Source organism: Perissodus microlepis, chromosome 18 (assembly GCF_051167445.1).
Source record: "Perissodus microlepis isolate ML-2025 ecotype Zambia chromosome 18, ASM5116744v1, whole genome shotgun sequence".
NCBI classification, from domain to species: domain Eukaryota; kingdom Metazoa; phylum Chordata; class Actinopteri; order Cichliformes; family Cichlidae; genus Perissodus; species Perissodus microlepis.
The window spans coordinates 2,775,008-2,798,267 of NC_140478.1; the positions used below are offsets into that span (position 1 = coordinate 2,775,008).

At 40.3% G+C, this 23,260-nt stretch overlaps 2 protein-coding genes across 6 annotated transcripts in view; one reads left to right on the forward strand and one right to left on the reverse strand.

Annotated features, from left to right (window-relative positions):
* The first annotated feature begins 314 nt into the window (after window positions 1-314).
* Window positions 315-11,752, forward strand: LOC146367032 (tissue factor-like). Its single transcript, XM_084911567.1, has 7 exons — window positions 315-503; window positions 1,745-1,859; window positions 7,223-7,312; window positions 8,145-8,236; window positions 8,542-8,720; window positions 9,236-9,401; window positions 10,481-11,752. Exons 1-7 carry the CDS (start codon window positions 437-439, stop codon window positions 10,615-10,617), a joined length of 846 nt encoding a protein of 281 aa, XP_084767693.1. The 5' UTR covers window positions 315-436; the 3' UTR covers window positions 10,618-11,752.
* A 711-nt stretch (window positions 11,753-12,463) lies between these two features.
* LOC146367033 (uncharacterized) overlaps window positions 12,464-23,260 on the reverse strand; it is a 33,327-nt gene continuing 22,530 nt past the window's right edge. For all 5 annotated transcript variants that reach the window (XM_084911565.1, XM_084911566.1, XM_084911563.1 and 2 more), the window contains 2 exons: window positions 20,235-21,691; window positions 12,464-19,066 (listed from right to left, as the gene is read on the reverse strand). In XM_084911565.1, coding sequence (XP_084767691.1) covers window positions 19,019-19,066; window positions 20,235-21,691 — 1,505 coding nt within the window. In that variant the 3' untranslated portion in view covers window positions 12,464-19,018. The remainder of the gene's footprint in view (window positions 19,067-20,234; window positions 21,692-23,260) is intronic.

Sequence of the window (23,260 nt, forward strand, 5' to 3'; positions counted from 1 at the left end):
GCCTATTAGTTGTCAAGGCAACAGGGCATCAAACTGCATGCACTCACAAAAACACCATTGAACAGACAGACCGTGGAGTGCAGGCGAATTCCTTTCCACAAAGAAGAACTTCATGATAAGACAGGTTAAATGTAAATATAAGCATTTTTTTGCAAAAGTTTGCACACTGCATGATAACAGTCCAATTCCTGTAAACGTTGTAAAGGGGATGAATAAGAAGGAAAACAGTTCGGATTGAGCAAATTGTTTCAGAACATCTCCTCCCCCATTCCCCAATGTTGAGGCAAACATGTGGGAAGGATCAGCATACCCCACCCCATTACTCTTGTGTGTGCAGCTGAACGGAAGCGGCACCAATCCTTTTCAGCTCATTCTGCTCTCTTCAGTTAACAGATCAGGACAGATCAGGACAGAGAAAGGACACGCTGGTACTAACATGGCAACTGTAAAAACTCTGCTTTGGCTGGGACTCTCTCTGTCTGCCTTCGGCATAACCACTGCAGGTAAAACACACAGCACATGATCGGCAGACAGACAGACAGACAGACAGAGGCGACTGGTGTTAGACATTTTACCTAGACACCAGTGTCATGTCTCGTTTCAGTTTTAGCATATCACATATCAAAGTTTTATCCTTAAAACACAGCAGGCTCTACTTCATCTGATAGAGAACACAGACAGAAGAGTGAAGCATCTTACACAGGACTTAAAGTTTCATGCTTGGTATTATGATACAGTAAAATGTCCAACAATTATAGATTAAGACATGTTCTGAGATATTGCAGAGAATCTGAAAGAAATTTAGAATATTTAGAAAATAGCAGTGGTCCACGGTCCCGTGGGTTTCTGGTCACATTTGAAAGAAAACTGCATTTGCATTTTTATTCTTACTCTGATGACATCTAGCTTTCCATCAAGTTTTGCTCTCACTGACTGCTTATGCAAAATTAAATATTGGTTGTTTGCTAATTTTCTTAAATTAAACAGCGACAAACTGAGCTTCGTCTGGTAGGAACACGTACCGTTGTGTAATAATGTGATATTCATCGCATCACCTCTCCTTCCTGTACTCTGAGATCCTCCTTCTTGCTTACTGTCATTATGCCATCTGCTCATCGGACCCCCTCTGGGCTTCAGAGCCTTGAACCGATTTGCCCCTCATCTTTAGCTCTCCCACCACCATGTTTGAAATATTGATTCTCTCTCAGTCTGAAAGCTCTGTTGTACTGACTTTTAATTCTACGACATCTTCCAACTTTTATTTGATCCATACTGTGACTTGTAATTGAATTGCTTGTATTGTAAACTTGAGTGTTTTGAAAGGCGTCTGTGAATAAAACATATTAGTAATGGAGTAATCATTAATCATTCCATGAGGGTATCTATGGTGCACAGATGTGGGGATTTTCTAAATATGCTGAACTAAACAAAATCTTCCACTACAGTTTTTGTAGTATTCGCTTTATGATTTTATAAAATGTATAACTTTCTGTTATGTAAAACTCTCATTTTTGACCTGTGCCCACCTTTGCTGACTCGCTGACTTTAATTTGGTTCTGATTACGAGTATGAAGATGTTGAGGGAGTTGTCATCATTTTCTCCAGCTTAAATAAATGGTTTATTAAGATCCTTTATTCAATTCAGCTATTGTAAAATAAAAACAAACACAAAAACCCAAAGAAAACAGGAAGCAGGAGTCATTGAAAACTGGAAAATACTGACGATGTTTTATTTTATTCACAGATGTGAACTCAGTCCCCAGAGCACAAGATGTCCACTGGGTGTCTCTGGACTTCACCACACATCTTCGCTGGAGTGTGACGTCCTCTGACTACACATACACTGTCAGGTTTTCTGTGTGAGTCACACACACACACACACACACACACACACACACACACACACACACACACACACACACACACACACACACACACACACACGTTTTCATATCTTAGTGAGGTCATCTCCTTAGCCACTTACCCTAACCATCAAGAATGAATGCCTAACCCTGACACTTAGCCTAAACCTAACCTAAAGCCACATTTTGAACCTCAAAGATGCCTTTAAACTCGTGGGTATTTTGAGGCTCTTCCTCCTCAGTTTGTGGAGGAAGTAGAGTTGTTGTTGGGCTTTACTGACCAGTGAGGCTGTTTTCTTTGACCAAGACAGATCTTCTGAGATGTGCACACCCAGGAACTTGCTTGCCCTCTCCAGCACCATTGATGGTTAGTGGAGCATACATGGTGTGAGCTCTCCTGAAGTCTACGATGATCTCCTTAATCTTCTCCACATTCAGGGAAACCACTATTAACTCCTTTAGTAACTTAACTCCGGTAGTAGGTCTCATCGTTGTTGCTGATGTGACCTACCACAGTTGTGTTGTCTGCAAATTAGATGAAGAGGCTGTGTGATGATGTGCAGTCGTGGGTCAGCAGAGTGAAGAGAAGTGGGCTCAACACACATCCTTGGGGAGCAGTGTTGGGAAGGTTACTTTTAAAATTCCACTACAGATTACAGAGTACATTGACCCAAAATGTAGTTTGTAATGGATTCTGTTAAGTTACTCAATGTGATTATTTGATATATTCTCGTGCTATTTACATTTGTCCTACTGCTCTGTGATTTATTACTATTACTGAACGTCTTTTAACAGCTGTTAGAATGTATGAACACATCACTCCAGTTTCAGCAGATTTACACTGGCTCCCTGTAAAATATCGTATTGATTTTAAGATTACTTTACTTACTTTTAAAGTTTTAAATAATATGGCATCTAGTTATTTAAACAAACTCCTCAACATGTATGACCCCAAAAGAGCACTGAGATCATCTAGCCAGATGCTCTTAGCACAACCAAGGGTTCGTTTGAGATCGGGCCTTCGCAGCAGCAGCGCCCAGACTCTGGAATAATCTGCCAGAGGAGATTCGTACTGTAGAGTCTATTCGGTCTTTTAAATCGCGTCTTAAAACTCACTTCTTTACTTTGGCTTTTAATTTGAGTTCAGTATGAGTACCATCAGGCCTGTTCTATGTTTTTATTGTTAATTCACTGTCTTATTATTTATCTGTGTTTCTCTGTTGTTTTCTCTTGTTTTTAAGCACTTCGGTCAACCCAGTTGTTTTTAAATGTGCTATACAAATACATTTTGAATTTAAATTTGAAGGCTACTCGCCACCGAGCTACCATTGTTAGCTGAGGTTAGTTCATAGACTGCAGACTGTTAGACTTGATGGACAGCATTAACAACCTGCTAGCTGCAAGTGATCACGAGCAGTTCTGAAAGTAATACCAACTAGATTTCTAAATCTTAATATAAAATGAGTAACAGTAGGGGGACATTAGGTGAGGCTGCACTTTTTGCAGCGATCTTGTATAGAAAATGATTTCTTTATTAGTAATATGTTTTCTTTCTGTCTTCTTTCAGAGCTGCACGTGATTATTTGCAGCTAGCAGGTTGTAATGCAGCCTTCATTAATAGTAATAAATCACACAGCAATAGTACATCGAAGATACTGAAGTGTTTCTTTAGGTTGGAGTCTTTGACGCTGAGCGCAGCTTGGTTGCTGGATGTATTCCATTACCCGTATTCAGCGTTCGTATGCTGGAGGTGTTGCTGCTGACCCGTACTGCCTGCTGTCTTCCTGTCAGGAAATCCAGCAACCAGTTACAGAGCGAGGTGCTGATCCCCAGCTGATCCAGTTTATGTCTGAGCTCCTGTGGAATGATCTTGTTGAATGTTGAACTGAAGTCTATGAACAGCATTCTGACACATGAGGCTCTAGTGTCCAGGTGTGTGAGGGCTGAGTGAAGGGCAGTTGAAATTGCATTATCGGTCAAGCAGTTTGACGGATATGCGAACTGAAATGGATCCAGATGTTTTTCGGTTTCCCACAGTGTGTAAATCATGGCAATCCTCCTGGCACAACAGTGTACACCACGGCTATAAAGTTAGTTGGGCCAGATTTTAAAACCAAGGAATATATCTGGGCCAGATATTGTTTAGCAGCCAGTAAGCAGCAGATCACCATAAGTTTCAAACCAACACAAATGTATTGAAAAAAAGTTGTTTATTATTTTTTCCCTTTTAAATCTTGTGACATTTCACACATGCACACGAAAAAACATATAAATGAGCTATAGCTGAAGAGAGCCTGCGCTAGTAGCAATACTTGTTTTTATTCACATTTGAAATTAAAAAAATAAAATATATTTGGACAATTCGCTTTCAAAATAAAGTTCATACTTATGTGACCCAGACACATCTTAAAGTGCATTTAACAGAATTTAAAAAGAACAATCAATCCTATTACAGCTATCAGTGCACAAACCCATAGCAGCAACACATATGAATACAACATTTACTGCTGCACACTGAGGGAATACAGGTTTGTTTTAAATCAACAGTATACAAGTCTACAGTTACCTGACATTTGTTTCTGAACAAGAGCGGCAACGTTTGGCTGGTAAGTGTCAGTGCACCTTTGAAGGCAATAGTGAAGTTTGTTGTCAGTCAGTGAGCAACGAGAGCTGCTTTTTCTTGAATTCATGTGCGAAAAGCTTGATTCACATGTGTACATTGACCCAAACATACTGAAGATTACGACTGATACTTTCTTAATGTTAGGGAACTGGTATGTATTGACATCGGTCCAAAGATCCGTTGGTGCAAAACGTCTTCTTCCCCTCGTCAGTGGAAGGGATCACTTCCTTTGCTCTGACGGATAAGTCCCCTTCTGTTAAAACACTAAATGGGTCTCTGGCAAAACTCATCACCTTTGTGCGTAGAGCAAGTCCATCCAATCGACCAGAAAACTTCTCTTTCAACCTCGCAATGAAATCAGTCATCACATCCATGACTTGTGCCGCAGATGAGATGCTTTTGCAGAGCCCTGGAAAATGCAGCAACCGGCCTGTGCTCAAGTCGGTGGTGAAAGGTTCAGCTTGGCTTGGAGTGCACGCATCTGTTCCACAAGCTCAGTGTCAGTTTTGCCTCTGCCTTGTAGTCCCACATTAAGGTCATTCATGTTTTGAATATGTCGCTCAGAAAGCAGACACTGGCCATGAAGCTGTTGTCCTCATGCAATTCAAATGTGTTTCTGCTTTTTTTTGGCCTGCTGTTGCAGAGGAAAGTTGTGATCTCCTCTTTGAAATCACAGAAATGCTCCAGCCTTTGGACAGCCACCTGACATCATTGTGCAATAACAGGTCATGGTGCTCAGCAGACATTTCTGAGAGCAGCATGTGGAATAAGCAGTGCTGGAGGCTTCATGTTGAGCGAATAAAATTAATTGTAGCCATCAAATCACACTGTCCACTGCTGTTTTGAGCTCCGTGCTTAGTTTTGCGCACAACACCATCTGCTGCACAATGCAATACAGGTTTGAGGTGCAACAGCCAAACCACTCACTTTTCCTGCCATGGATGAAGCCCCATCTGTCACAAGGGGTGGCTGTAGCTCAGGTAGTAGAGTGGGTCATCTGCTCACTGGAAGGGTGGTGGTTCGATCCCAGGCTCCTCCAGCCTACATACCAAATATCCTTGGGCAAGATATTAACCCCATGTTGCCCTCCGATGCATCCATCGTAGTGATAGAAGCACTAAAACCTTAGATAAAGTGCTTGTATGACTGGGTGAATGCACAAGTTGTGTAAAGCGCTTTGAGTGCTCAGTGAGAGTAGAAAAGCACTATATAAAAACCAGCCCGTTTACAAGCATACAGACATGCTTCATACCGTCCTCAACAAAAGCTGAAATCCTCTCAAAGATTATCTCGCCAGTTGTGTGGTTTATTTGTTTTACTCTGCGTTTCTGCCACAGGCAGGGCCCGTCGGAGGTTGCTTCTGGGCCTGTGGCCCTTTGAACAGGTTTGGTGTACACTATATTACTCTGTTTGAGCTGTGGGACCAGATCGTTGGGGCGGACCAATTGTTGGCGCAGTATGTTTTGGGGTTTGAAAGCCATAGAGACACAGTGTTTAGAACATGGGTCTCAAACTCGCGGCCCGGGGGCCACTTGCGGCCCACGTCACCCCTACTTCTGGCCCATATATTGACATGAAGAAATATAACGCAATTTGGCTCTTGAAGTTACTTTTTTGTTAGGGAGGATTTGTTTGTTGTTCAGTACAAAGTTTAACTAAGTTCTTTAAAATGCAAAAAAATTATTTAATATGAAAGCAATATGAGCAGAGAGTACAAACGTATGTCTGCATTTTTATTTTGTTAAATATGAACAAAATTATAGAAGAATAGAATAGAATAGAATAGAATAGAATAGATCTTTATTGTCACTGTTACAAGAACAATGAAACACATTTTGGCATCTCACCATTGGCAGCGTGTAGATTTGCATTCAGATTCTTTTAGTATAGGAGAAGAAGATAAAATAGATTTTAGTGCGATGTAAGGAGCAAATGATAGCAGAAGTGCTGCCACGTCTCCTGGCCAGAGAGAGAGTACCAGTGTCTTTATTTGGTAGTTCAATGAAAGGCTTCGGTTAGTTAAGAGTGAGGGGGAAAACATTTGCAGTTTACCTTGTTAAAGAATTGGAAATATTTGTGAGTGTTTTCTTGTTTGTTTGGGTTTTTTTGTACTACTTGAACACTAAAGTGGCCCTCCAATGAGATGACAGTGCCAGCAGTGGCCCACAGCACATTTAAGTTTGAGAGAAAATGCGTCTCAGCCGTTCCAATACTCCTGACACATGTGGGATAGCTAACGGTTTCCGCTTAGGCAGCAGTTGTCACGTGGATTACCTGGTCAATTCTTTACGAGCCTTCCCAGCTTTGGTCCTAAATTGACACAACACTATGTTAGTTTCCAATGAACATCTTTAACAAGATCATACAACTCATGGGGTTCAATGGGAAGTGAAGGTGGCAAGGGAGAGCCAGAGAGCCCCATGAGCTGGGAAGACTACTTAAATATTTCAAGTGTCCTGCATCTGTCATCGAGGAAGAACACCTAGAACCTAAAGAAAGAGTTCACACCTACAGGCAGACAGTCACAGTGATAGAGTGATTAAAATAAACAACTGAAAAAGTGAATTAACCTTGATGTATTGCTTGCATATATCATGACTATGTGTACAGGAGGAAATATTTTCTTGCCAAAAAACAACACAATCCAGACATGTCAAGCTGAACATTTCAATTGAGTTTTAAAAACTGTATTCATAAGTGCATGTCAGAATGACAGTAACTGCTGTGTGACTTGCAGTGAAGATGCTGACTGGGAAGAAAGTCCTAATTGTATCCAAATATCAGCATCAGAATGTGACCTCACTCAGTCCCTAAAGGCCTCGGATAGGTAAGAACAACACTTCCATCACCCTTAAACACATCTGGTAGGTTTACATCGAGCTTACTTTATACTTTTACTTTTGATTTTTTTCATATTGTCAGCAATATTTGTGCTCTGTGATTTTACTCAAGAAAAGTTATATGTACACTACCAGTCAAACATTTGGACACACCTTCTCATTTAATTGTTTTTCTTTATCTTTACTTTACAAATTGAAGACATTAAATCATATGAAGCAACATATATGGAATTATGTAGCAAGAAAAAAAAACATTGATAAATACCCTTTTGCTTTGTTGACAGAGCTGCAAACCCTCGGCCTTCTCTCGGTGAGCTTCATGATGTAGTCGCCTGAAATGGTTTCGCTTCACAGGTGTGACTTGTCGGGAGTAATTTGTGGAATTTCTTGCCGTTTTTATGGGATTGGGACCATCAGTTGTGTTGTGCAGAAATCAGGTTGGCAGAATGAGGTCAACAAGTTCTCATCATCTCCTCCTTCAAGCCTGTTGGAAAACCATTTCAGGTGACGACCTTACGAAGCTCATCGACAGAATGACAAGCGTGTGCGAAGCAGTAATCAAGGCAAAGGGCGGCTACTTTGAAGAATTTAAAATACATTTTTTGAGTTGTTTCACACTTTGTTTACTACATAACTCTATATGTGTTCATTCATAGTTTTGATGCCTTCAGTGAGAATCTACAATGTAAATAGTCATGAAAATAAAGAAAAATGACTAAATGAGAAGGTGTGTCCAAACGTTTGACTCGTAATGTGTTATATAAGTACAGATGAATGTGCCTCCAAAGCATATGTATTCTTTGTGTCCCTATTTCACAGGGCCTACTCTGCTGATGTTCTAACAGAAATCACGGACATGGACTATGAACTCCCTCACACTCAATCTTCCAAGTTCAATCCCTATAGAGAGAGTAGGTTATATATGACACACACACACACACACACACACCCTTAGCCTTCACAGCTTAATGTCAACCAAAGCCTGGACCTGATCAGGTTATCCATGCATCCTGATCCCTGTTGGGGCTGAGCCCATAATGTCAAGGCCTGCACCAATCAGGCATTCCATTCTGCATAATGTTTAGTAGAGTACCCATCCACTCAAAAACTCACTCACTCTAGTAATGATGTTGTAAACTAACTGAACTGACTTTTAGCGCATGAATAAACCTTTGCAGGCAGTCTCAGCATAACTGTTGGTTGGTCCTGTCCCCAGGTAACATCAGTGCTGTGAGTTTCACTGTGGTGCCATTGGATGACAGAAGAGTAATAGTGAACATCACTGATCCTTTAACCTCCATTTATGATCGTGGGAAGCAGCTCAGCATCAGAGACATTTTCAAAAAAGATCTTAATTATAAGATCCGCTACTACAAGTCTGGAAGCACAGGAAAGGTAATCTGATGTTAACACTAAAAGTGAAATGAGCTGCAAATTATGTTGTTAAACTGAAAAAATTATACCTTTTTCATGTAATTCTGTTAGTGCTCCACGTTAGGCTTGCTCACACGAAAAATATGGGCTAGCAATGGGCCTTACTATGGGTCCCTCTCTGCTTAGTGTGGTCAGCCCATTCTATAGGCACCCACACAGTGGTTAGTTAGTTAGTTAGTTAGTAACAAGTTCATCTGGGCCTTTAGATTTAGGGCCTATGGCTAGTTTCATTCAACACTGGTCAGTATTACCAATGTAATTGGACATCTTCTAAAAATCCAGAACTGCAGCTCTAAGAATTTGAAATAAAGAACAACAATGTGGCATTTGTGTGTGTAGGCTAGCTGTTTTCTGCTGTGCCTGGTCTTACGATCAGTCAAATAAAGACTTGACCCAAACATCCAAATGTCTGCTTGGTAAGTTGGTTAAATGTTTACAGATGAATGACAGTGATCTGTCCTGCTGTTACCCCTTAGAGAGATGAGATATCAAACTCAAGTATGAAAGTGATACCGGGGCTGGATGAAGGAGAGAGTTACTGCTTCATGGTGGCAACGTTCATCAGATCCAGACCCAAAGCCACTCAGCAGGGATCCTGGAGCATGCAGCAGTGCACAAAAAGATCCCAGGACATCCTGCAAGGTACACATATTCTACATGCAACTCTGTAAACTATTTCAGCTTTGGTGAATACATACTGAAATTTGTTATTAGTTGTTTCAATTGCAGCTTCTTCCTCATTAAGTACTCAAGACCGGAGTAATAAACAACCAGTGTATTTCAGCACTAGAGGGAGAGTGCTGCCCTCTGCTGGAAATTAAGACACCTTAATTTGGTATTTTGTCAGATTTGATTTGATTCCATTGGCTTCATAGTATCGTGGTTAACACTTGGAGCCTTATGTGAAAAATCAACAGCTCACGATTAGGAGGAGGCACACCCAGCCTCAGTGGGTCATAAGCTAGTGTACTCCGAGTGCTGTATAAATAGGAGGGCATTGAACATCTGTGCCAAATATGTGGAGTCATCCACTGTGACAACTTTCTCAGACATAAGGGACTGGCTGACAGGATGTGATTTAAGTTTAATGTCACTCAGAATATTGTTGTCACAGAATTCAGTAACTATCATCAACATCTGCAGTCTTAAACAATAAGGAGCATGTAGGTGGTAACACTGATTGTCTACATTTCCTGTGGGGTAGAGCGGGTCATGTAGTAATTAGAAGGTTCATGGTTTGATCCCTGGCTGCTCCAGCATGCATACCAAACTATCCTCGGGCACGATAACGGACTGATTTATATAAAGTGCTTTTCTACTCTCCCAGACCACTCAAAGTGCTTGTACAACATGCCACATTCACTTCTATGCTTTTCAGCACTTCCTAGCTAAGACTCACACACATTCATACGCCAATAGATGCATCGGAGAGCAGCTTGGGGTTAGTATCTTGCCCAAGGATACTTGTAGACTGGATCGAACCACCAGCCTTCTGATTAGTATATGACCTGCTCTACCTCCTGAGCTACAGTTGTTCTTGATGCATTCATCTGAGTGTGAATATTAGATAGAAAGCACTTAGACAAAGGAAAGAGTGCTTATATGAATGTGTGTGTGTGTGTGTGTGTGTGTGTGTGTGTGAATGAGGCATGTTGTATAAAGCACTTTGAGTGCTCAGGTAGAACCAGTCTATTTAACAGTGACCCTCGTTCTTTCTGCAGATTTGAGTGTTGGAGCATGGGTTGGTGTAGGCTTCATCATGTTAACAGTCCTCATCGTCATCGTCACAGTGACCGTCCTCTGCTGTCGCCAGAGAAACAAAACTCTGCAAACGTCTCAGTCATCAGCACCAGTGTAAAGTGCTTGGGTTAAGTTTGCTCTCTGAAACCAAGTTTACACTGTATTATGGGTATTATTTCTTTATTTCATATTCAAGTTCTTTATTTAGTTGACACTGAAAGTGAAAGACTTCATCAAGAATTTGGTTTTTCACATTCACCAGTGTTTGTCCTTTCATTTGTGCGATCATCGGGTACATCAGGAAAACAGTAACCAAAACCAGTCTGCTACATCAAAGTCATGATTTGTGTCTAAATGACTGGATTTTGTCAAACTGAGTGAGCTTATTAGAATGTTCATGCCTGAAGTACGGCATCAGTTATTAGCTTGTCTTTCGGCGGAACCTGCGTCCAACCCATGCGTTTGCATGGAGCTCATTGGCTGTCGAGTAATTTTCATTAAACAACATTTCTTTTTCTAAAGTAACTGAAATATATCATCACAGTTTATCTGTAATCTTCATTTATAAAAAAATGTTTAAATGGTTTAAGAATAAGCAATTATAGAATAATAATTATAGAATAAGCAAACAGTTTGACAAATATTTTGGTAAATGTGCAGCACAGTGGTGGGGTGGTTAGCTCCTGGGTTTAAATCCAGCATCTGGCTGGAGCCTGTCCTTTCACGTCATGTCTGCGTGGGTTCTCTCTGGGTACTCTGGCTTCCTCCCACAGTTTAAAGACATGCAGTTATTGGGGTTAAGTTTGGTGAATCTAAATTGCCCATACGTGTGAATAGTTGTCTGTCTGTCTCTCATTTCTCCTTGCAAAACCTTACACCTTGGTTAGGCTCTTGCCCACTGTGACCCTGAAATGGTTAAGTAGAAGAAGATGGACGAACAGCTGGTAATTGAAGCTGTGAAGTTCGTTTTGATGTCATATCTGCATCAGTTTGATGCGCTGGTTTGTCAGGGGTTACTTAGGAAGACTTTCCAACATATTTGTGTGTCTGAGCCAAATCTTTTGCCTTTTTCTTCTTTTTGACCCATTATGTTTCAAATTTGAATGTCCAGGTCTTATAATTCACCACTGGTGGTTAGTGAACACAGTGGATTATTTAGCAGCTATTTTCTCACGAGTGGGGGGAGACAAAAGGTCCATGAATTATTCTATTTGTATATAAATAGTGTTAAATAAAAGCTGAAGATTACTTTACTACTTTTATCTCATCTTGTTGTTTTCATCGATCATTCAGATCCCAAATGTAGCAGAAACATCAATTTCATGCTTCTGCCAACAGCCACTGCTGGTGGGCCTTCCTGAATCCATTGTACTCATTTTCAGTAAACAAAGACTGGTCTTGGGCCCAGCTGGCCTGCCCCAGCACCAGGAATTCAGCGCTTCCTGTGCTGGAGCCATGTGTCAGTAGATGCAGTTACAGATCCTTTTTTCAGCTCTCACTATGTAACATTCAGGCCAGATTCAAAGGCGCTACAGCAGAAATGGCTCCCTACCTGGCTGAACAGAAGCGTTCCATCCTTGTCTTTGAAATTGTCTGTGAATTGCCTCAGAACAGGAAAAAAGAGGATAATTGTGACACATAGTCTTTGATTTATGAATATCTGAAGGTAAAAATGTTACAAATATGAAACAATTCTTTCTTACAAAGCACAATTAATAAAACATCTTCTCCAAATTCTTTATCAGTCCAATCTTATCCTTTCACTACGCACCTCTTTACCCCACAACTGGTGCTGGCTCATGACTGCCCTTCCCAGAGCCCGGTCTTGCTGGAGGTTTCCTCCTGTTAAAAAGGGAGTTCCTTTTTCCCACCATTGCCAAGTGCTGACTCACAGGGGTCATCTGATAGTTCTCGCTTTGTATTGGTAGCAGGAACAGACAATAGAGATGGAAAAGCAGACCACATTATGGCTTGCAGATGACTTTTATTTCTTAGTTTTTTCATCACACATTTAAGACACCAAATTGTACATTAGACATAAATGATTCATCACAATAAACCGTGGCTGCATCATGACAAAACGCAGAATTTCTTCTGAATATGCTGTCCTTCGACCATGGCTTTGGAGCACACACATATACATCGTACAAAACACTTCATTCAACGCTGCAAAGAATGAAAAGCTCCACAGGGAACTTGATGTTTGCCTCTCTGAACAGTAGAACAGCTCTGCCAATGCTTTGGGTAATATTCTTATCCTGTGTGGGTAATAAAAGCAGCTGGTAAAATGAATATATAGACATTTTAAATCAGAGATATGGACAGCTATCTGTGTATATAATAAAACTGATTGCAGACCTTGTCATTTTTAGTGTGCGCTACATGTGTCTATGTACAGTGATGCATTTTTGCTTTTTTTGGATGTTACCTTGGCAATCGATTAAAACATACTTTAGCCCTGGAGAGTGGCAGTCTGCTGAGATTATTCTCCTGACATGTGGATAATTTGCGGGGAATTTTGCTTACTCTAATTCTGCTTAGCATCTTTTTATGAAACTGTCTGTTACACTTCATTTGTACCAGTAGCAATTTTTAATGAAAGATGTCGTAGCTTATTGGGAGAGTAAAAAACGAAACATGGTTTAAGCAGGACGACGGCTCCACCTGCAGATACTTAAGATACTTAAACTCTACTGATAAATGTTTCTTGCTAAATGATGTTATTGACAGATAGTCCAAACATGGAGATACATATTAATATGTATCTCCATGAGACCATCAGAACTGAGATCCATTCTCCAGGCGGAGAAGAAAACTGTAGAGAGATGTGTTCAAAGTGGTCAGTAAAGCTTCTACCACCTTGAGATTTATCGCTACTGTTATTCACAAATGCATTTTAGAACAATACCCTCATGTTTACAGATATTCTTCTTTTTAGGTTTTCACATTGTGAGGACGACATTATTTTGACCGCATCATTCAATTTTTCAAACTCAGAAACTGACTTTCATTTTTATTTGACATGGGTAGCTGTGACACGAATATTTTGCTAACATTTGAGGTAAGTTTATATGCATAACTACAAAAATCTACACACATCCACACAAGAATTAGGGCAGGTTCTGGCCAAAGATGAATGAATAACAAATTAACAGCTGGCACACTGTGGAGCTCCAGTTTTGCTATTTTATTACACCACAAAAAGTCTGACATTTTGAGCAAACCTGCTTTTTATCACATAAGATACAATGCAGCACCATCTTAAATCACATGTTAGGTTGTAATGATGCATGCTTGTGTATGTGTGAGACTACTTTACATGGAATATGCTTAACTGTAAGCACATCATGGTACAATGCACTCTCATCCGTCAGTACAGCCACTGGTGGATGAGTCGGGGGGCGGCAGTCAGACAGGAAACTGCTGTTGAAGCTGAGCTTCCAGCAGGCAGCTTAGGTTTACAGTCTATTAGCTTGAGACACCATAGTTTTAGCCTGCTTTCTGAAAAAGATAATCCAGTTTTCTGCAGCAGACCATGCTCAATACGTCTTAGGCTACGTTCACACTGCAGGCGAAAGCGCATCAAATCCGATTTTTTTGACCCTATGCGACCCATATCCGATCATGGTGTGACAGTGTGAACGGCACAAATCCGATATTTTCAAATCCGATCTGGGTCACTTTCGTATGTGGTGCTGAATCTGATACATATCTGATGTTTTAGAAAGCGACTGCTGTTTGATGGTCATGTCGCATTAAATCCGTCTTTTACGTCACTGACACAAGACAGACGCCAATTATCAGCTCCGGAGAAGACATCGTGAACGCTTCCTGGCCATCCAGTGTAGATGTCAGTGAAACTGTTGGGAAGACAACGCTGGAGAAACGTGAACATTTTATTTGTACTGTATAATCTGCAGATTCTGACAGAAATCTGCAGCTATCCTTTGAAGCACCGCAATAAGGATCATTATTAGGTTATTTACATTATTATGTAAATAACAAAATAACTTAAAGCAAAAATTGGGAAACGTAAAGTCCGAGGTCTTCATATTAAGGGCCATCAGTCAAACAATGCTGTTTGCTCTGGGTCTAAACAGAGCGCGTTGTGTGTGACGCCTTCTTTTGCGCATGCGGCCGCTTTGAGCGTTCACACTAGAGCGCGTTTGCTGTCACATTTTATTTGTAGTGTGAACGAGCAGACAAAAAAATCGGATTTGATCAAAAAATCAGAATTGAGCATCAAGACCTGCAGTGTGAACGTAGCCATAGTTTCTGTGGTGTAGTAACAAGCTGGCAGTGTGCAAACTGTTATTTTAGTGTTGTGTATGTAACTAATTATGTTCCAAAATGCAACAAATGAACAAAATAAGTCTTCTAAATGTTCTGTTTTCTTTACACATGATTGTACATTTGAAAACAAAGCAAATACATGGAGCACTGTGCTTGTATATGAAGTGTTGTGATTCACGCTAGTAGATTTGTCAAACACGGTTTAGATTTTGCCAATAACTTGATACTAAATGATACAGAAACACACATTAGATCTAAATATCCTTTAAAGGTGTGTACCCTCACATTATGCTGCACTCACATGGTTTCCATGGACAAAAGACCAGAATGCATAGGAAAACTGCAAAACGCACGTCAATAATGTCTCGATGCATGCCATTCCCCAACTCTCTGTGAATGGTACTCATGGCCATTGATCAGTGGTCTTTGATGAATGGTCATGAGAATTTGCATATTAATGATCCAGGAACTGACCTCTCAGCCCATTGTTCCTTCAGTGGTGCTAGTTTCACTCATTGTGCAAATGTACTGTTTATAAGATTGGGGAAACCTGCAGTCAGTTGAGACTGAAGAAGTCACCTGGATGAGTGACGAAACATTTCTCCCACTGAAAATGTCCAGATGAACAGGATGCACTTTTGGGACACATCAGTAATCCTTTAACTGGAAGTAAGAACTTTGAATATAAGGTAAGGTGACGATTGCTGGTCTTCGGGGTCTCACTGACTCTTTTATATTAAATTAGCTCTGGCTCTTTAACTGGTTCTGTTTAAAATGATTAGACCCTTGATGTTAACTCGTGAACCAGCTTGTGTTTTCTTCCATTTTCAATGGAACCATTCTAGTTAGTCAGTGGAAGCATCTCGTTTGAAGCAGGTGGAATGTGGGACTTCACTTTAATGTCTTTGCTATATGATGTGTACCATTGTACAATCAAAAGAAAATGCGAGTTCATGTACATATCTACAAATATGAAAGTCATGAATACTTGCTTTTAATGGTTGTAGCTGCTGTCATGAAATCATGGTAAAAGAGTGAGGTAGGCTGAACTGAAGCTTTGTGTGAACTGAAAGGTTCAATCAGTGCCTGCTGAGTGTGCCATGTAAAGGTAGACTTACACTCATGATATTTATACTACCATGTAAAAACAATCAGTTTGAATTTGATGGCAGCAGCATGTTTCAAAGAAGCTGGGATGGGGCAGCAAAAGACTGAAAAAGTAAGTGACACAAAAAAGAAACATTTTATACGCAATTAGGCTAACTGATGACAGGTCAGTAACAGGACTGGGGGAAAAAAGAGAACATCTGAGAGAGAGAGATCTGCAAAAAAGTGCTTCAACAACATTGTAGAGCAATTTCAGAATAATGTTCCTCAACAAATAGTTGCAAAGACTGTGAATATCTCATCATCCAAAGTCACAAGTTCAGAAGATTCAGAGAATCTGGAGAAATCTCTGTGCATGAGGGACCAGGCTGAAAATCAACATTAGATGCAGCTGATCTTCAGGTCCTCAAGCAGACATGATTCTGTTATGAAATCAGTGCATGGGCTTAGGAACACTTCCAGACATCACTGTCTGTGAACACAGCTCACTGTGTTGTCCACACACACCACAGTGCCATCATCTCTGGACCAAAGCTCATTTAAAATGGACTGAAGCAAAGTGAAGAAATTTTAACTTGAAATCGGAAAACATGGACACCGCGTCTTCTAGACTATCCGACTTGCTGTCAGTGCTCAGTTCAAAAACCTGCATTTCTGATGGTGTGGCAGTGCATTAGTGCCTCTGGAGTTGGCAGTTTTAGAGCAGCATATACTCCCATCCAGATGGCATGTGTTTCATGGAAAGCCTTCATAGTAGAAGAGTCCTTGCTGTTACCAGCTGGTGGAGCATCATAAAGTGAAAAATATCTCTATCAGACAAGAATGGGACAGCATTCCTCTCCCACAGTCTACAGAGTGGGAAGCGTGACCCTGTTTCTGAGATGTGCTGCTGCCATCAAATTAAAATATTACATATTTCTCTTAAAATGATATGTTTTCTCCGTTTAAACATTTGATATGCTTTCTGTGTTCTATCAGGAATAAAGATGAGCGAATTCGTGAATTCTGTTTTATTTAAAATTTACACAGCATGCAAACTTTTTGGAATTGGAATTGTACTTCAGGTTGGCTCAGGAGGAAGACTGATGATTTCATCCTCCAGTCTGCAAAACACTGAACCCCAAGTTCAATGTGTATGTGACTGTTAGAGAAAAGCTCTCAGGTGTAGAAGAAAGTGCTTGCGTGAATGTGAGTGCAAATGGTCAAATGATGCTTGCAGTAGAACAGGCTTTGGGTGCTCAGAGGAATAAAGCGCTATGTGCCATTTCTGAACTGCCTAATGAACTGGTTACACTGATGCTCTGCTACCATACCAGTAAATATCATGTATTTGTTAAAAAGCAGTTGTGCGTGTGACCTTGTGTGGGTACAATCAAAAGGAATAACAGTGTTTTATATATAATTAGATATCTAATTATAACCTGAAAATGATATAACAGTGTCAAAGAGGTCTCTGGGAGTGATTAACCTACAGAAAATGATCAGCTCACAGATTTCTGTTTTGTACTCTGGCTGTGGCGTCACTGTTGGTTCTGACTACTTTAGTCAGATCACAGTAAACTTATCAGACCTGTGTGGAAGAAACTGCCGGATGGGCAGCGTAACAGCGGCACCGGTGCCAGACCCACTCCACATTTACCCTCGCTGTGTCCTGGTTCAGACCATTCCTAAGCAAAGATGTTTACACCAATGAAATGCTCAGATCTGTCTTACCACTGTAAATCTGCTCGACTTTGTGTGTGCCATTCACAAATGAAAACATATCTTAATTACTTCATAAAGTTTCACTGGCAGTGCTATAAAAAGATGAGTACTAACAGGGGATTAATTAGCAGTAACATTTGAGTTTAAAAAAAAGATCACTGGATATATTGTGCAGTTTGTTTTTTCATGACACAAGTTAAATATGTGTAATAAAGAAAATAGGTATTGTTTTTAAAGCTTAACAATAAACTTGTCTCTTTTCACTGCTGGACAGAAAAAACTGCTTTCTGAAAGTTACATACAGTACTTCTGTACTGGTGTCTTTAAATATCAGCAGTAGTAAAATTAATTACATTACGAGGGAGAGACAAAAATACAAGAGCTTACTACTGATGACAACGGTAGAAGGCAATAGTCTTTCCACATCACTGCTCTTCCACTCAGATGTAACTATCTGTCTTTTGGTGTTGTGTCCCCACACCAGCGCTCCACTCATGCATCGCTTTGAAGCTGAGATCTGATCACTAGTAGACGTTCCAGGCTGTGGTTGCCTAGGTGACCTCATGTATTTACAACCCTGTCAAATGTCAGTCACTTCAGTGGCCTCCAACATGAGAAAAGTTCATCCTGGGCTTTTTGCCCATCGCCACTTGAAGTCAGACAATGTCGCTGACTTTCATTGCTCACCAAACCACACCCACATTTCCTGGGTGGACACAGCTTTGCTGCTTTTTTATTTGTTGCTACCAAACAAAAGAAAAAATTGGCAGCCTGCGCTGTTAGTTAGGTAGTTACAGACGTAACTACCTAACTAACAGTACACAACCAAAATCCCTGCATAGTTTTTATTTTCAGCATTAGTGTGCAGTATGAAATTGGAACAAAGAATGAAGTGGCCATCTTTTCAGTTACAGTCCAATTATAAACATGGGTGGCATCGCATCACTACTGAGCGTGCTACACATGTAACAAAGCACACACCTGACCACAGCCATCAGTCGTGCTTTGTCACTGGTGAAACTGAAGAATCCAGCCTAGAATGGCAGTGAACCACTGCTTCTCTTTAAGGAGCCTCTTAAATGATGTGTGAAAACACTGTTGTGAGCGTGGATATGCGCTCATTGGTAAATCCGACTATAAACTCTCTACAGTTCATATGCAACTTAGATCTAAACTACTAATTGGATAGATAATCTCAAAACCACAACAGCAGATTACATTGTATCATTTATATACAGTTTATCTATTTGAAGTCTTGTAACATATGTCCTAATATTTACTGTATGTCACATCACAAACATGGACATTATTTTCACTTCAGACCACTTCACTTCACTTCAGACTTCTTGCCTTGTTGTCATCACAGGAACCATGCTGACACAGTAAACCTCACTTGAATGTTTCATGGTGAGAGATCACTTTAAATCGATGACCTGAGTCTGGGACTGGGCCTTGTCCTTGGCCTAAAACACATGAAAGTAGATGTTTTTAAGTAGATGTTTTTTTTTTTTTTTTTTATATAATTTTCTATGCACAAAGCAGCTGATAATATATTCATCTAAATTACACTTGTTCGAGAGGCACGCTGGCTTTTAACAGTTATTTTAAATAATCATTTGAACTTCAAACAAAATGAAAAAAGATTTTCTTTAAGATAGGTTCTGGAATTTGGTTTCTGGCCATTTTACCTGCTCTGCAGGGCTGTTCAGCAGGCACTTTAGTAGTGGTGCAAACCATTAGCCAAAGAAACCAGAATAATAAATATATCAACAATTTCTGGCTGTTGGATGGAAACTTTTGGCATATTGTCCAACCCCTACAAGAAATGTTTTCATCTCAACGTTGTAAGAAGTTTGAAAGGTTTCGGACTTTGGAGCAGTTTAATGGAATAGCTGACTAACAGAACAACTATAATTCTAGCTAGGGATGCAATGATGCGACATTTGGATCAAATATTGGTTCAAAACCTGGATGGAATATTGGGGAGCCAATTCATAGTCTGACAGTTAAATTGGATCAATCAAGCCAAAAATATTTTTTTCATGTATTTATCCGATTCTCATTTATTATTTCACAAATAAATACCAACAATCCAGTAAATGTATTCTCTTAGGATTAAGTTAGGTGTTCAAATGGAGCCAGATATACAGTAGTTATGGCCAGCCTCACAATGAGGAAAACGGCTTATTAACACTGATACATTGATGTGTATTAGCAGATAGTCACAAAGTATTAGATCAGAAAAATGTGAATGGATGCTATTCTACTTCTAACTTTGCTAAAATTACTAAATACCTGGTTCTACTCTTGAGAAATATTTACAGTTGTAATTATTTCAACTCAAAGTTCAAATTTAACACATAACATATTTAAAAAATAAATCCCTAACCCTAACACATTAATGACGGCTTGAATTATATTAATATTAAATGTTGGGTATTTATTCTTAATCTCCAAGTTCTACAAAATGTCGACAATCATGGGCCAAATAAAAGCAAAAAATAAATAAAGTAAGGACAGTAAACCTGAAATTAGAATTACACAGGATATATCAAACTAACTGGTCATCGATTTAATGCTATAATAAGTTATAATAAGAAGTTATAATAAGAAAAATAACGTCCAACTTACCCTGAGAGATGGTCGAGGAGGCCTAACTGGTCGTACTGGCTCTGGTACTGGGTTTGTCTGCCTTCTCTGCAATGGCTCTAGGTCATCAGCTACATCAGGACATCCAATGTATCCTCCAGACCCAAACACTGAACCGAGATCACCTTCTAAAAGGTTGTGGTGGATCAGGGCAGCAGACGAATTAAGGTCCTGGCTGGCAGACATGCTACTGATGGCCATGTTTAAAGTACTAGTATTTGTGGTATTCGAGGTGCAGATACTGGGGTTACTGAGCTGCAGCCCCAGCATATTTTCGGATGCCACATCACTATCTGAGCTGTCATTAACAGAACTGACATCCTGTTCTGGTTCCAGAATGCACTGGATGTTGTTTGCTTCAGGCAAAATGTCTGTACTCAACAAGTCCAACCCCTCCTGGTCAGGTAACTCCTGATTTTCCTGAAGTTCCTGCTTATTGTAGCTACCTGAAACTAGCACGCCCTGGTTTTCCTTGCTATTAAAATCCAAAACTTCCTGGTTACCATGGCTATCTAAATCTAACACTTCCTGATTTTTAGGATAGGAGAAGTCCAGGACGTCCTGACTGCCAAAGCTATGAGGTTCCAGCACTTCTTGGTTATGACAGTCACAAGGTTCAAGTAATTGCTCACCGCTATTATTCCGACAGAGGTCCACAACTTCTTGATTGTTGTGACTACAGAGTTCCAGGACTTGGTTTTTATGGTTAACCACCTCCCTGTTTTCGAGGCTAGATGGTTCCAGCACTTCTTGGTTTCCATTATTACACAAATCTAGAAATTCCTGGTTATTGTGGCTATCATTTTCAAGCACTTCTTGGTTTTCATGGGTATGAGGTTTCAGTATTTCTGGGTTATTATAGCTTGAGAGCTTTCTTTGCTCATTGTTGTCACTGGTACAACGGTCTATTGCATCCTGGTTGTCATGGCCACAGGGATCCAATACTTCCTGGTTCTCTTCTTCAGGGCTCAGCTTAAAGCCATAAGGATCAAAGTCCCGTATCATCTGGGAGGAGGTAATGTCAAACCCATAGGCATCAAAGTTCAGCTGATGTTGAGAAGAGCAGGGTTCAGGGTCAAAGGTCAGATCATCATCAGCAGGTTCTGGACTCAACTCATCTTCATCAGGGTCTAAAAGAGTGTGACTAGAATGCTCTGGGCTGAGTTTAAAGCCATATGGGTCAAAGGAAGACTGACTGGTTGGTTCATAGTTCAACTCAAGGCTGTTCTGATGTGAGTCAGGCTGAGTGAAAATGTTCTGGGACTCTAGTGAGTTCTGTGGAACAGCAGGGATTTGGATTTCTTCTTTGATGTTCCTAACCTGTTCTGTTTGCTGACTGTAAGTGACATCACAGGGCAAAGTTTCCTCTCTGTTGCCTGTCCAACCTGGCTCCAACAGGACAGGTTCGCCAACAGCTTGAGTCAAACCAAGACACTCACCTAGCAGAAATATACAGTGAGTAGTTAAGAATAGAATTATGACCCAGTTACAAGACCACAATTTTAAGACATTAAGCTCACAGACTAAAGAGTCTGAAATAATACAATATTCAAAGGTTTAAAGTTTATAAAGACAATTATACTGCTCAAAATTGCACATCTAAAATTGAACGTAGTCAATGTCCAGAAATGCTGTCAATCCATTTTCACAGAAAAAAGATTTGTGATACTAATTTAAATTTTCATCACATGCAACATGTAAAACAATAGGGGGCATATTTTTTCCCCTAAAGGCCTCTGAGTGGGCCCTGTGGACACCCAGGTTTGTGAATGCGATAACTTGAGAACGAGGCGATGTAGGATTTTCAAACTGAAACCATCGGTATCTAAAATTCTCTAAAGTTTGTATCCCGGTGACCTCGACCTCAAGGTCAAGGTCAGAGGTCAAGTTTTCTGAAAATCTTCTAAACGTGATAGTTCAAAAAGGATGTTATCTAGAATGTTCTAATTTATAGTATAGGTGCATCTACTAAAAATCTCAGATGAGTTTGAATCCTGGTTACCGTCACCTCAAAGCCAGATAGGATTTTCACATTCATACCACAGGTGTAGCAGGCTGAGGCGCAGCACTGATGGCTGCCGTTTTAGAAAAGAAATTCAGTCTGAAACTTTTTTGTGTAATGGAAATGTGTTCCTAGGTCAGCAATTAAAGTAGACACCACTTAAGCAGGAAACTGACTTCCAGCATCAGTATATGCACATGCACAGTATCTCACCAAAGTCAGACACATTTTTGTAAATATTTTAGTATATCCTTTCATGGAACAATGCTGATGATATAACACTTTGATAAAGTGTAAAGTAGTCAGTGTACAGCTTGGATAACAGTATAAATTTGCTGTCCCCTCAAAATAGCTCAACATACAACCATTAATGTCTAAACTGCTGGCAACAAACGTGAGTATGCCCCTAAGTGAAAATGTCCAAACTGTGCCCAAAGTGTCAATATTTTGTGTGGCCACCATTATTCTCCAACACTGCCTTAACTCTGTTAACTGGAATCCTCTTCCACTCCTCCATGATGACATCATGGATCTGGTGGTTGTTAGAGACCTTTCACTCCTCCACCTTCCATTTAAGGATGGTTCCCTCAATTAACTGTAGTGCCAGCAGCACTCATCCAGCCCCAAACATCCCACCACCATGCTTGACTGTAGGCAAGACACACTTGTCTTTGTACTCCACCTGGTTGCCGCTACACACCCTTGACACCATCTGAACCAAATAAGTTTGTCTTGGAATTGCTGTCCATACAGACACTATTAATGTGTAAATGATTAACTAAAAATCTTGTCAACACAAAGTTCTTTATTTGGAGCACATTTCTACAAGATAAGTTACTGAAAAACTGCTTGTGCTTAAAGTGCTTTGGCACTCTTTGGCAGTACCGTAGGTAATGTTAAACTTCATCATCACATCAGCCTCCTCTGACGACCTGTTTGCTGCTGCCTGCCACTGAAAGGCAATGGAGAGAGGGGAGACTTGGGCAGTGCATTTATTGCAGCATAT

What these genes read in the sequence shown, in the direction of transcription:
- LOC146367032 (XM_084911567.1), top strand. Translation starts at nt 437, where the DNA reads ATGGCAACTGTAAAAACTCTGCTTTGGCTGGGACTCTCTCTGTCTGCC. An exon ending in CTTCGGCATAACCACTGCAG is followed by an intron (nt 504 to 1,744) that starts GTAAAACACACA and finishes TTTTATTCACAG; the next exon opens with ATGTGAACTCAGTCCCCAGA. An exon ending in AGTCTGGAAGCACAGGAAAG is followed by an intron (nt 8,721 to 9,235) that starts GTAATCTGATGT and finishes GTTACCCCTTAG; the next exon opens with AGAGATGAGATATCAAACTC.